Source organism: Lepisosteus platostomus, chromosome 4 (genome assembly GCF_059453375.1).
Source record: "Lepisosteus platostomus isolate fLepPlt1 chromosome 4, fLepPlt1.hap1, whole genome shotgun sequence".
Classification (NCBI taxonomy): domain Eukaryota; kingdom Metazoa; phylum Chordata; class Actinopteri; order Semionotiformes; family Lepisosteidae; genus Lepisosteus; species Lepisosteus platostomus.
The window spans coordinates 49,441,372-49,455,424 of record NC_142614.1 but is presented as its reverse complement, the minus strand read 5'-3'; the positions used below and the strand labels follow the sequence as shown (position 1 = coordinate 49,455,424).

At 38.8% G+C, this 14,053-nt stretch overlaps 1 protein-coding gene across 2 annotated transcripts in view; it reads right to left on the bottom strand.

Moving 5' to 3' along the window:
- Positions 1-14,053, bottom strand: part of zswim6 (zinc finger, SWIM-type containing 6) — a 98,385-nt gene that overhangs the window by 35,550 nt on the left and 48,782 nt on the right. For both annotated transcript variants that reach the window (XM_088629753.1, XM_088629752.1), the window contains exon 2: positions 5,284-5,640. In XM_088629753.1, coding sequence (XP_088485879.1) covers positions 5,284-5,640 — 357 coding nt within the window. The remainder of the gene's footprint in view (positions 1-5,283; positions 5,641-14,053) is intronic.

Here is a 14,053-nt window from a genome sequence, read left to right as displayed (position 1 = left end):
CAGTTTCAGAATTCTATTTATTACTGTTGGGGAAAAAAGTGTAAAGTATAATACACAATTTAAAAAAAATACTAATCTGGCTCTAATGGCCTTCTGTATACAAAACATGTTACAATAGTTACACCAAGAATAATCCAATCCAATGCTGTCAATGTCTGACTGTAAACAAAATTTGCACCAGTACCAGGTGTGGGTAGATTTAAAGGTTTAGAAGGAGATTATCTAAATCAATCGCAGCAACCTCTTAGAATACCTGTGCACAATACGTTTCTAAAGGGAAAATCAATTTCTACTAATCCAAAAATGAGAATTACTTAAACTGGAAATTATTGTGCTTTGCACATGGATTTTAATTTTATAATAAGATGGGTAAACTACTGAATACCAGACTATTGGTAGACCAGTAGGTATCACTGTCCCTTCTGGGCCACAATTTCCAAACCAATTACTCAGTATGGTAAGGGAATATATTCCAGTAGGAAGCACCATCCTTTGAATGAGATTTTAGTTGGTCATTAGATCTCATGGCACAGTCTGTATGAGTAGGGGTGTCATTCTTTAGTCTTGGATAAATTCTACTCTGAGGTTGAAAATCTAACCAACCGACAATTATCTGTTAATTGGAAAGGGTAAATTCTGATTTTCCCACCCAACCAGTGTTGCAGATTTGTCAGCCATGGTGGGGGCTGTACTGGTCATTGATGGTGATGCCCTCCTAAATGTAAAGCAAATTGTGGTCCTTAGGGATGAAAAACACTATATCAATACAAGGATTTATTATTAACCAAGTAAAATGCTTTCAACTATGGTTCTACAGCGTCCTCTTATCATAAATCGAACAGTTATGAGTTGTTGTTTTTTTAACTGTGATTGCATGTCTTCAATAACAAGCAAAAGGCTTGGACCCCACCAAAATTGATACAATGTGTTTGTTCTGTACACAATTACAGAATTATATTTTCAATTGAAATTATTCTTTGATTATAAAGCATTCAAAGTTGCCTTTTGTAAACACTATATATATATACGCACACACACACTGATGGGGAAAAAAGAAACAACACCTCCTCCTCCACACTCTGGCCTGTCCACGTGGAACAGGCTGAAGAGTGACTCATCCGGGAAGAGGACCTGGTGCCACTAGTAACGAGTCCATCACAGCCTCTGTCTGGCCCAAGCCAGTCGGGTGTGACGTCTAGGAGGTGTGAGCAGAGGGCCACTGACAGGTTGCCTTGCTCTAAGGCCAGCAGCATGGAGCCTCACTTTTCTGCCAGTGATGCGGCCATTGTGTCTGCTGGCAGTTTCAGCAGCAGTACGGGTAGCAGAACTGAAACGAAGTGAAACTGTCGGCCCTGCTCTGGTGTGGTCACTCGAGGGGACCGGATCTTGGACGGTCATCTGTCCTGCCGGTCTGCTGAAACCTTCTCTGCAGTCGGGACACAGTGGAGTGGCTTACTCCATAGTGTCTGGCAATGCTGGCACATGACATGCCTGCCTGCAGCATGCCAACGGCCCTCTCCCTTGCTTCTGGTGACAATCGAGGCATTATGGAATGCACAGAAAACGGACTAAGTGTGGCCTTTTTCTTGTAGTGACCTAAGCTTTGAATTAAGGCCTTTTTAAAGTTGACCTGTCAGGCATTTTTCCACCTTGACCTGTTTGATAAAAGTGCACCTAATGAGCTTTTGCGTGATTGGTAAGTTAAAATGCCTCACTGCACAAGCTGTTTTGATGGTCAGAGGGCTTAAAACAAATTAAAACTTGTTGTGAAAGCACATAAGCTATAACTATAGTATTGTCATTCCAGAAAATGTTGCGTTTCTTTTTTCCCCATCATTATATATGGCACCTTAAAAAAAAAAACTCAGAGACACTGAGCAATAATTACTTCACATTTTGTCTCCTAAGAAAAGTGCATTCCCAGACATCCACTGCACTTCACATGAAGTTGTCCAAACACAAAGGACTTGGAACCTGCATGCTTTTTTTAAGAATGCAGTTCCTGATTCAAAAGGCATGAAAAGAGACTGAACAGGCAAGCTGAGTGGTGTCTTCACCCAAGATCTAAGAACACTGCGCTCTGTTACACCGCTTCAACACAACTGGATAGTGGCAATAGAATATTGTAAAACAACAAAAGCAGGATATCAAGTTATTCTACAGCTAATAATTCTCTTCAATTCACTCTAGACTTGATTTAAAAAATACTGCAATCCTCTGTAGTACTGTTCCACTGAACAAAAGCTTTTGAAACACTGTACATGTGCCTCAGGGTATTCTGATAAAAAGAACAGTTTATTGCACATTTACCTTTTTCAATAGATTTTTAAAATTGATATAGAAGTATTGCTCTTGGTAAACCTCTCTATACTTTCAAATCACAAAAACATCTGAACTTCAAGGGGCTCTGTTTTACCCAGTGGTCCTACAATTCCCTTTACATTGGTTACATTGTGTCAAAATCCAAATCATTTACAGCAGGTGAAACATCTAACAAATGAAGTACATACTTCAATAAGAATTCCAAAGCAGAGTAACGCACAGACCAAAGTGCTGTGATCATGTTTTATACTAATATATAATTTCCTTTGTACACAAAACATCTTTTTATTTTGATGATCGATTGTTCAATAATCAAGAGATACATCCAATTTGCAAAACAACAATATTAAATCTGTTTTCATAGCTAAAAGACAAGATTACTCCTAATATAAATGTCTCATGGTGGCTTGATATAGCTGTGCACATTTACTTTTCAATTTCAAGTTCAAGTTCAATCTGCACCTCTTCAACAGCATTTTCTATTTACAAAAGTAAGCATAATGTACAGCTCAACCTTAATATTCCTCCACATAAAATAACACTTAAAATGTTGCCCAAGTTTTTTACAATACATTTTTTGTCAAAGCAGACATGGAAATGACAGTGAAACAGGACTAGCGATTCTTTTAAAATACCTGCTTACATAAATAAAACAATCATACTGAATTTCATCACATTTTGATTCCATAACCCCCTTCTTTCTCAACCTCCTGCAAAAAAGGAGGTTATGTGACACATTCCATGTCGAAACAATTTCATGGTTGATAAAATCATGCTCTGTAGTGGAATGACCACAAAAGGGTCTGAAATATGAATGTTTTTCTTTGTATTAAAACCCCAATATGCTTCCTAGACACTTTTTTTTTATACTGGGAGGATGAACAAATATCTTAGTACATATTTTTAACATTCTACTGTGCTTTTCAGTGAAACATATGCTTTCAATGTATGTCTATACATAAGCCATGGCAGTACAAAGTAACATTTTAAAGACGAATTAAAACCATATGTTGCAATAGCAATTTGTTTACCCAAAATGTAAAATCTAGTACCAAAATACTGGTCTCATTCAAAGCTATGCTATCAATGAAGCAGTTAATCAACAGGAAGTTGCTGCATGACTCTGTGGTTAATGACTTGTTAATAAGTGCATACAGAGTTCATGTTTTAGAATATTCCCCTTTGGTCCCCCAGAAAGCCAATGTTTCAAAAGGAAAAAGAAGCACCTGTAGAAGGCACAGAACAAAGTACACACAAGCAATTTAAGCAGAGTTTTCATGTCATATAAAGTCCCTAGTTCTTTATCTTTGCAAATGAAACAAAACCAAGTATATATTTATTGCTTATAGTTATTCTATCACTTTGCACACAGACCATTTTTAAAACACACTTTGAACCATTTCCCAAATGTTCCATTCAAAAGCATACCCATACATGTAAAATCAAATGAAAACAATGCATGCAATTTGTTTATATTTTCTTATGATACTGCACATTCCCAGTAGAAAAAAATGAGCAAAATGACTTCTGTAAAAGACTTCAAAGTGACTAGTACAAACTTGGCACACATAAGGCACTCTCCCCCCGCAAAAAAAGATTTTAGAGCTCTGCAGTGAAAACAGCTCAGGTACACACTCATTAAGGGATACACTTACATGCAACACTTTTTCAGGGGATCTGCAGAGTTTTTGAAATTCTAGTATTTCAAATTATAACTTTATAAAATCAATGTAGAACAAAAAATCTAACATGAGGAAAAAGACACCGGAAACCATAGAAACCATAGAAAATATTTACAAAGCTGACTAAATATAGGAGTAATATAAACATTGGGAATATTTCTGAAGATCACAGCCTTCACTATATTAACCATTACACTTGCCATCTTGTCAGCTGAGGAGCTCAAAAACAAACACCTCCTTTAATCATCTTTTCTCAATGTGCTGAAAAAATGGATTCTAAAGGCATGTTTACTTAAAAGAAAAACCAGCTCAAAAGCAGACATTTCGATTCCATGGTAAAGCTTCGGCAACAATTAACAGAAACGGGAATCCGGCTACGTTTGCGGTGCTTTTTCCAAAGGAAGCATGGCGTTCCGGGTGACACAGTGGCGCCCATCATGAAGAGCATCTGAAGGAGTCATGGCGGAGGGTCTGCTGTGAGATGGACTTGTTCTTCCTTGCAGAAGTATTTCAAAAGGGCTTCACGGCACACAGCCTAGGCAGTAATCACATCACTGTACCAGGCTTTAAGATACAGGCTGAAATACTAGTACAAAATGATTCCAGGAATATCTAACAAAACATATTTTAAGTTCTAAATCTAAAAAAGGGAAAAAACTAAATGAAGCAGGACGAATCGCCATCACCAGCGATTAAACAGGCAAAAGCAACACCACAATCTCGTTTACAATAGCTGTAACCTAAGAAACAAAATTCAATATTTCAACCTCATTTTAGGCAAACATCATCAGACCTACTTTTCATAGCAGCTGAGATTTCTTCAGAGGCAACCCACACACCAGTGCTTTCCAAGATGCAGTGTTCTTTCACTGCCAAACTCAAGAGCTTGTATGCATAGAGCAGGAATCTTCACAAGATGACAGCCTATTATTCTGCCTCTTTATGATATGTTTATGTTTCATTTAAACCATATCCTCACTGTGCTACCACCTGAAATCAAACTAAATGCCCTGAAACAAGGTAATTAAATAAATGCTTCCTGCTGCTTTGCGTACATGGTGTATGCTAATTTATTATGTAGGTCAGACAAATTATCTCTATTGATTTAAAAGGGTCGGCAGTCTGTGCTCCGGTTCAATGTCTATTTTAAATCAATGGTTCAACATAATCTGCAATTATGTAGGTGTGTAAAACCCTTCTATCAAGAAACACAAATATGTGTACGACAAGTGCACGAACACACCTCCACCCCTGTGCCAAACGCAACCGGACACCTTACCATGTACTTGATTGATCTCCGAGTTCTGGGAAAGAATTTCATCTGCTAGTTTCTGGGCAGTGGGTAAAACCTCTGTGTGATGCACCGTGATTAAATACTGTACAAATTTCTGCAGTTGGTCTCTGTTCATTTGAAAGAGGGTCTCTGAAATGGGAAGATGCAGTTTGACCTGATCCGGCTTGCGGATCCGGTATAAAGAGAGTGCTACAACGTGGGCACAGTAAAAGATGTCCTTGTTTCCACAGCTACAGGTCACTGAGGTAATCTTGCAGCGGTCAAAGCTAATGGCCACATTGCAGACAATTTCAGGCTCCGACTGGGAAGCTGGTTCCGTCACTGTGCCGCTCAGGTGAAACCCTGGAGGAGAGAGATTTAAGGAAAGGTGGTTAGCGCTAGGGGCGCAGGACCTGGAACAGTGATTAATTCACAGCACTACAAATGAAGCGTTAATAATGCAGGCAGTCATTTAAATACCATTTGATCTTTTTCAGCAGCAGTTCAAAATGAAGCAGAAAAAAAACATTTATTGATAATTGTACAAAGGAGTGCCGGTGCCATATTAGAGCATCATTTTATCACTTGGAGACAGCAATCTAGTAATAAATAACAATAACAATCAAGGACAAGGGAAAAATCTAATCGGCAACATACGATGACTCACTTGTGTGGCCAGAAAAGAGGGCGATTTTTAACAGGACAAAAGGTTAGGTAAAAAAAACCCTCAAAATGCACATACATTTAAAAAATGACTGAAAATTTTATATTTAACAAAAGTTTGATCCTTGAGATTTACCATGATTTGAAATAACAGAGGAAATGCTTTCCAAGGAAGTGAGTATGCATTCAAATATACCCCAAACTGTCAGCTCTTTTATATAATGTTAATAATAACAGCAAGAACAACAACCAACTATTAGAGAACCAGAAGAGCGCTTGTGATTACTGATATTTCCACAGGAAACGAGACGAGAACACATTTATTTAAAAAGCAGTGAAAGCAGTTTTGATATATTTCTAATATGCTATGGCTTGTGACATTCACATGTTTCATTCTTTCAAAACAAGAGGTGCCTTAATAGATTTAATTAACAGTCAATTCACTGTAGAAAAAAAAATCTTCCCCGCTGCATTGAAGAGTGAATGATTAGAAGTACAGTGCATATGCTTAATAGGGTACAGACATAGTTAGTATTCAAGGGATTAAATAAATGAGGGATTTAAACAGCTTAACCCTGCAAGCCCTTTTTATTTAAATCTCCTTGGCAACTCTGGAACACTGTGCTGATAGCAAGAAAAAAAATATAATCACCATGAGACAAGCTATCATAAAGAGGCTTGTCTTAAAATTAATATTTAGATACCTATGTTTAAATTGAAATATATCTCATACAGTTTCAGGGGAAAAAAAAAACGTTTTGAGGCCAGATCTGTAAATCTTTAAAACTATTAACAGTTCAGGTAATTTTACTGTGCTCCAATTAAACTAAAAACAAAAGTAGTGTAAGATATAGGCTACAAAAAAAAGATCTTAAACCATTTTATACAATAGGCTAGTTTAATGTTTGGAAAGAATGTATCAAAACACTGCAGCTTAAAGCATATTCTTGTGATGAATAAGAGCACATGATCCTAATGTTTTCATTCTCCTCTGAAAGCATAGCATTTTAGTTCATTCTTGCAAATGACGGCAGAGCACAGCCACAAACAAGGCCTGGTATTTCAGCCTTCACAAAACAGCCATGAAAAATAGAAATTGCTCAGGTCTGTTTTGCCATTGGTAGCTATTCTCAGTCTGGGAAGCAGTATGATGCTCTGGAGACAGACAGTGATATGGTTGTTCCCATGGGGCTGCAATACAATGACATTCCACTAACCAGGAGAACACAGGGCACATTAAGAGCCCACACACCTCTCACCTAAAATCACCCAAAAGGCTTCCAAGAGCGAGTTCAGAAAAAGATCTCAGAGCTGACTGATACAGTCAAGAATGCAGCTTCTAAACCATGTATTTAAAATATGACAATGGCTTTAGTAACCAACAGAGGAAAAATAACATTACAGCAGCTGAACTTTTGTCCCGATGATGATAAAATACCCCATCATAAGTAACAAATACATTGTCATAAGTTTGGTACATAAAATTGCTGCCATGCACCTATGATAAGACTACACGGTTTTAACATTTTGGAGTTTTTGTTGGAAAGTGTCCTTAGCCTATGTACACTATATCAGAGATCTCTCCAAACCATAAGATCATGTGCTATGTAAGCCCCTAAAATCATATTACAAAGATTCAAATTTGGATCTGGAAGTTGAGTGTTAATGCAATACATAACCGAAAGTGAACCAAGTTAACATAAAATACACAGTACACACACACACGTAAACACTCACTACACACACTGAATAAACTGTTCCAAAGGTTACAGGACTTCACAGGCTATACAATATTTTTTACAATTATGTTTACGGAATGCATAGAGAAGTGATTAAAAATAAAAGAGTCTTCACGTAACGTGGAGCTGTTTTTGCAGGCAGCAGTTGCACTCAATCGGTAGGTTACTTTACACCAACAAATACTCAACTTTGACCCTGTTGTGTGAAGTATGTAGCATACTAACATTTTCATATACACCTTTGGCTTAAAGATCTTAATGCCTTGAAGATCATAACCTTATGTAATAACAAAAGAACATGCTTCACGCTTTAATTCCAGTAATATGGTTTTGAATGTATCCTGTGTTTGACAAAATACATTACAGAAAGTAGAGAAAAACTTAATTACTATTTACTGTTTAACTGCTGTTTGTAGACACAAAACCTTACTGTGTTTATATCATAACAGTTATTTTAAGAAGAGCAATATGTTAATTATTATTTTGAGATACTGTACAGATAATTATCCAAATGATTGTCTTTGGTTGTACCTGGAACTGGAAAACAAGATCATATAGTATTTTATGTACAGCTTATTTTTAAAATAGCAATTACATCTAGATTGGGCTCAGTGAGCGTTTCTCAAATTCACTGCCTTTGATCTACATGCCTCAAATTGTGCCAAAGCTGGGCTCAAACAATACATGATTGACTGTCTTTGTAAGTCAACAAAAAAACTACAATCAAGTAGATCACTAGAACCACTTCTGCATTACTGCAAGCCTCACACTGTCAGATTTTCAGAGCTGCAGCTTTTATTTGGCCGAACAAATATGCTATTGTATAGCCTTGCATGCATGTAGTACTGGCCTGCATTTACAAGGAAATCCCCAAATGATGCCTCATTGTCATTCCAGTGCATAACATTATGAGGGTTTTCATTTTAATAAATGCTTTCAAACCAATGTGCTGCAGTTCATGTTCTGTGAACGGACATTGTAGACTTGGCAGACATAGGATTCTAATATGTAACGCGTCGGCTGCCATTTTTAAAAAAGCAGAATTTGGTCATTAAAAGCATGACATCAAAACATACATCCAAGCTTCTTCCGTGCATCATAGTTCATTACACTTCACCTGGGTCAGCAGTTCCATTCCAAACAGATGTCCTAAACTGAAAACAATCATTTTGCCTCTCAGCCATCTCCATGGATACAAATGCAAGTAACAAAAATAAACACACGTTTTAAAGCCTATTTAGACGAACAGTGACAATATTTACATAATTCTACTTTTTAAATCACCAATCAACTGCAACTTGTTAATTGAGCCTATAATTGTTTTGTTTTTTATTTTAATATGCGCAACCAGTAATTATCAACCTTTCTGTTTTTCAAGCCTATGTATGAGTAGGAGCTTTGAAATTCCATATATAGATAATAACCGGCAACTTTCCTTCTGTTCTTTACTTTTTTTTTCTCCGATTGGCTCCTCCGGCTCCACAGCGAAGGAACCCCCACCCCCTTTAAAAAAAGCACGTATATTTAACAGAAATAGCCTGTATTTGAATGTCCTTTCCTCCCCAGTTCTTGGCAAGTACAGGAGAAGAGGTACCAATTTAATGAGCTAGAGGTGCGAACCGAGGGTGTCGCGGGGGAGTGAGGGAATTCTCCTGAGCGGTTGTCGCTTGTAAGAACGGCATCTCGCGGACGGCTCGCCAGATCTGCGCCATCTGTTTCCCTGGGTGAACGCAGCCTCTGCACATCCCGATATTCACTAACAGACTGGGAAATAATTAGCTGCGCCTCCTCACTCCACTGGGTCACTCCCTCACTTTTTTTTTTACCCCTGAAGTGCTGAGTAAGGGGGAATGAATATTTACACGCACACACCCTCTCCCTGGTTGTGGTGGCAGACCATGGATGGCGAGAGAAAAAATACAAGAAAAACAGCCAAGCGGTCTTGTATTTAAAAAAAAACTCCTGAGTTTCCAAAAGAAAAGAGCTGACACTGCCACTTACTCTTGTGCATGTTATTCAGAAGCCTGAACTGAAACTTAATTACTGTACTGAAGTGTAAGTAAATGTATGTACATGATGAAGTGTAATCTCTCTACAGATTTAAACATATTGTAACGCAACGGGGGCTCAGGCGGGCGCCCTTGCCGCATCTGGTCGGCCCCATCCAGACTGGAGGCTCGAACCCGGGACTTCCGCGTCTCTCTGCAGCGACCTAGCCCCATGAGCTAAAGAGAGATCTCTCCACAGCCCAGTAGCTGTAGTCCTGCTATGACAGGGAAGGGCGGTGGCATCACCTGCTCTGGTACGCCGGCTCTTACACAGTGCCTGTCGGCCGTAAGCGTTACACTCTCCCCCGCTTAAATCGCCGTCCCCGGCGAAGGGCTATCCCATCCCACTCTGACACCAATGTAACGCAACGGGGGCTCAGGCGGGCGCCCTTGCCGCATCTGGTCGGCCCCTGCACCGTCCGGGGCTCGAACCCGGGACTTCCGCGTCTCTCTGCAGCGACCTAGCCCCATGAGCTAAAGAGAGATCTCTCCACAGCCCAGTAGCTGTAGTCCTGCTATGACAGGGAAGGGCGGTGGCATCACCTGCTCTGGTACGCCGGCTCTTACACAGTGCCTGTCGGCCGTAAGCGTTACAATATTTAAGAGCATATTAGCATTGCAACCTCTGTTGTCTGGAATGTTACAGAGCATTATTTTTCCAAACTCGTCAGGTAATAAAAAATACAGACAAAAAAACCTGATCACTTTCAGTGACTGAATTAGAAGACATGGTTCATTTTTCAGATATGAACGTGTGCTCAAATCAGATCAAATTAGATGCACTAGCACCTATGCAAAGATGAGAAAAGGAACCAGAAGAACATCAGAAAGGCAAGGAACAGTTTCTTCCTCCCTTACAGAAAAAAATATTAGATTCATTTGTATCACTGAAACAGAAAAGAAAATCACTAACCATAACTCACTAGACTATAAAATGAACCAGTGTTCAGCTTGCTTTGGAAGAGTAACAAGTTCTGTCATTGTATGCAAGGCAATTAATTACATTTACCTATGTCAGCAAGCAAGTAAAACAGGGAACATTATCATCCATTTTATCTATGGTATTAAACACTACCATTACGCCTTAAAATATGACCTATCATCATTTTGCATGTGTCAATTTTTCAGACACGATATCTCCCATTACAATGTCCATCTGCATTATCAGCACTCTTCGGTATCTTTTAACAGCATAGGCAGAATACCCTCCCCCCCCATCGCTTAAATACTGTATATAAGAGACATCTCAGAATACAGCTGCTCGTCTTCATTCTATAGATCTGCAGGCTCCATAAATCATTAATCTTTGTCACTGCCACCCTCAGTTACTCAAACCACACACTGATTGGGGGCATCACTCTGAACTTGTGCTCCAGTGGGCTCAGCAGATGTCTCAAAATGAAGGCTCCCAGCAACAAATTAGTCCTCAATCTATTAGCTGGTGTAGAATTCTACACAAAGCACCTTTAGTAATAAAAATGTAGAGCTGAACCTCAAATAGCCACCAGTATTGTGATACAGCCTGGCATTCATGCCTTCCTTTATTAAAGTGCAAACACTTTAAAGTTTATGACAAAACCACTTTAAATGATACTCAGCTCTAACAAGGACAGCACTGATCCTTTTCAGTACAAAGGTATTTGAGGTTTTCCTTCAGTACGTGCAATTACTTAGAAATCCCTGGATCATCAACAGGGTGGCATGGTGGCACTATGGCACTGTGGATAGAATTGCTGCTTTGTAGCAATTCTACGGACATGGGTTCAGTGCCAGACACGGGGTGCTATCTGTGTGGAGTTTGTCGTTTTTATGTTCCCCCTGTGTTCATGTGGGTTTCCTCCCAAGTTCTCTGGTTTCCAACCACAGTCCAATAACATACTGGTAAGTTATTTGCATTCTGGAAAAATTGGCCCTGGTAGGAGTGTGTGCATGTTTGTGTCTGTGTGTGCTCTATGATGGACTGGCATCCCATTCAGGGTGTTTTCTGCCTTGTGCCTGTTGAATGCTGGGATAGGCTCTGGTTCCCCTGCTACCCTGAACTGGATGAAGCAGTCAGAAAATGGATGGATGGATCACCAATATGTTTAGATATACATAAGGTAAAAATAGGCCACAAAATCATATAGTATTTTGTTTTCCAAAAGCAAGGCCACTAGACTTTGAGAGAGTCTCAATGGAAAATATAACATTTTCTAAGAAACAACCTAATAATTGATGGGAAATCTCACTGTAGTGGCATTAATTAATAAGTAAAAGCATGACATGTAGGATAGAATAAGAAGTAAAAGTTAGGGGTACTGTATCACGTATAGAATTTGCAGTAAATATCAGAAATAAACATTCATCTTGGGACCTCTTCCGTAATATGAAAGATTTAATTATACATTAGTCATTTGCCTTGAGGTGCTCAACTGCGTCTTTTAGAGAATTCTCAAAGCCACAAATAATTTTCACTGCTGCATAATAATGTTACATAAAGAGGGATACCACACTACTAAGTGATCATCCCATACAATGGATCAACCAATTGCTGATTAGTATTTTTCAACCACAATTTGAGTCTTTCAAAATCTTCAGTAATACTAAAATGTACAAAAATGAACACTTCCACATTATTTTGCACAAAGATGAATAAGAAATTACATCATCAATGCTGCATATCAAGATGTAATGTCCACTTCCATAATTAGGCACATAATGATAGGCAGATAATGATATACCTAGGTAGTCAGTCCAAGAAAAAAATCAAAACACTTTCAAATCATAGCAGTGTATTTAACACACAGTTAATCTCACTGCCATTGCCCTAGAACTATTACAACTTTCTAGATAAATGAGACAACTGACAATTTTAATTAAACAAACTCTCAGTTTGGTTGATTTCATTAGCAACAGCTCCTAAGACTCAAACAATGCCCACAGGATCACAGAATGTACATTATTTCAAGCAGGTTGGGCTCATCTCCTGCTAAATAATATTAATTTACACCGTAAATGCTGAAAGGCACATCTAACAATTCACCTGAACTGTGAATACATACATCTTTCCATAAAACTGCAGTGTAGCACATGAAGAGCCATCCTCAGGATGATCAGAAACAAATGAAGCATGAAAAAGAAGAGGCTTCCAACTTTAGGCAAATGTACCGCAGTAAACCTGTTACAGCTGGGTCATACATATTGACACCTCACTTCCCACCAGAGAAGCTCCTTGTTCCCATCTAGAAAAAATAAATTACCTACAGTTTACTAAAATGAAATGAGCTTTCGCTTCACAATAGATACTGGACTCACCATTATCATCCTAATTTGAAATTGATTTTTTTAAATCATCATACAAACTCTTAATTTTTACAGTTACTGGACCTTAAAGAATTGTCATTTTAAAATGCAGCATTATCCCTGAACATTATACTCTTACGAACACTATATCAACAGTAAAGGAGAAAATCCTGTAAGATTAAACATCACGACAGCTATCGGATCTGCAGCTATCAAATACAAAGCCTGTTAAGGGGTTTTCATTGGCAAATCACTGATTCTTTTTTTTTTGTCTTAAAATTTGGAATTTATATCCTATTTTCCAGATCAATTGCCAATTGTTTTTCAGTGCGCTATACTATGGCCCCAGAATGGCCTAATGGGAACCTGTGTGCTTTCACAACTCCAACGGGCCCATCTGCCCTAGTCATGTGACACCGGACACTGAGCACCCAAGTGCCTCACATGAAAGTGAGAGCCGAGTGGAGGAGTGGCATGTCTTCCACTCAAAAGATATCCATCTGAGTATAGGAGGCACTGATGAATTGGCATGCTGAGGAAACCCAGCCTGACTTCTGCTCACCAACTCCCAGCCAATCACGCGCCAGGAATTGGAGATGGCAGCCAAAAAAAAATGACAGGCTCAACTTGAACAAGTGACGTCTGAACTGCATAGCTTAACCTTCCCTCTGAGCAAGTGTCTTAACTGGTCAATCAGTTAGATTTCAATCAGAAATTTATTCCTGAAACATTACAATACATGTAGGGAAAAAAAAAAACATAGAGAAGGCTGCAAGGGTCAGTGTGAAACCTAAAACCAACCACTTAAGGTTCAGAATTGATGCCAATTTTTCAAAAGACATGTTGAGATAAAGAAAATAAGAGCTTGCGGGGACCCGTTCAGGTTACCTAGCTAGTAGACAGTTGCCTCATCCAGCGGTTTCTTGAAAGAAACAACGCCAACTTCAACAGTAGCATGTTCTAGACTTCCACAATCCACCGTACCTTCTTTGCTAAATATGCCCTTCTCTTTAGTTTATACGGAGTCTAGCAGTTTGAGTTTCA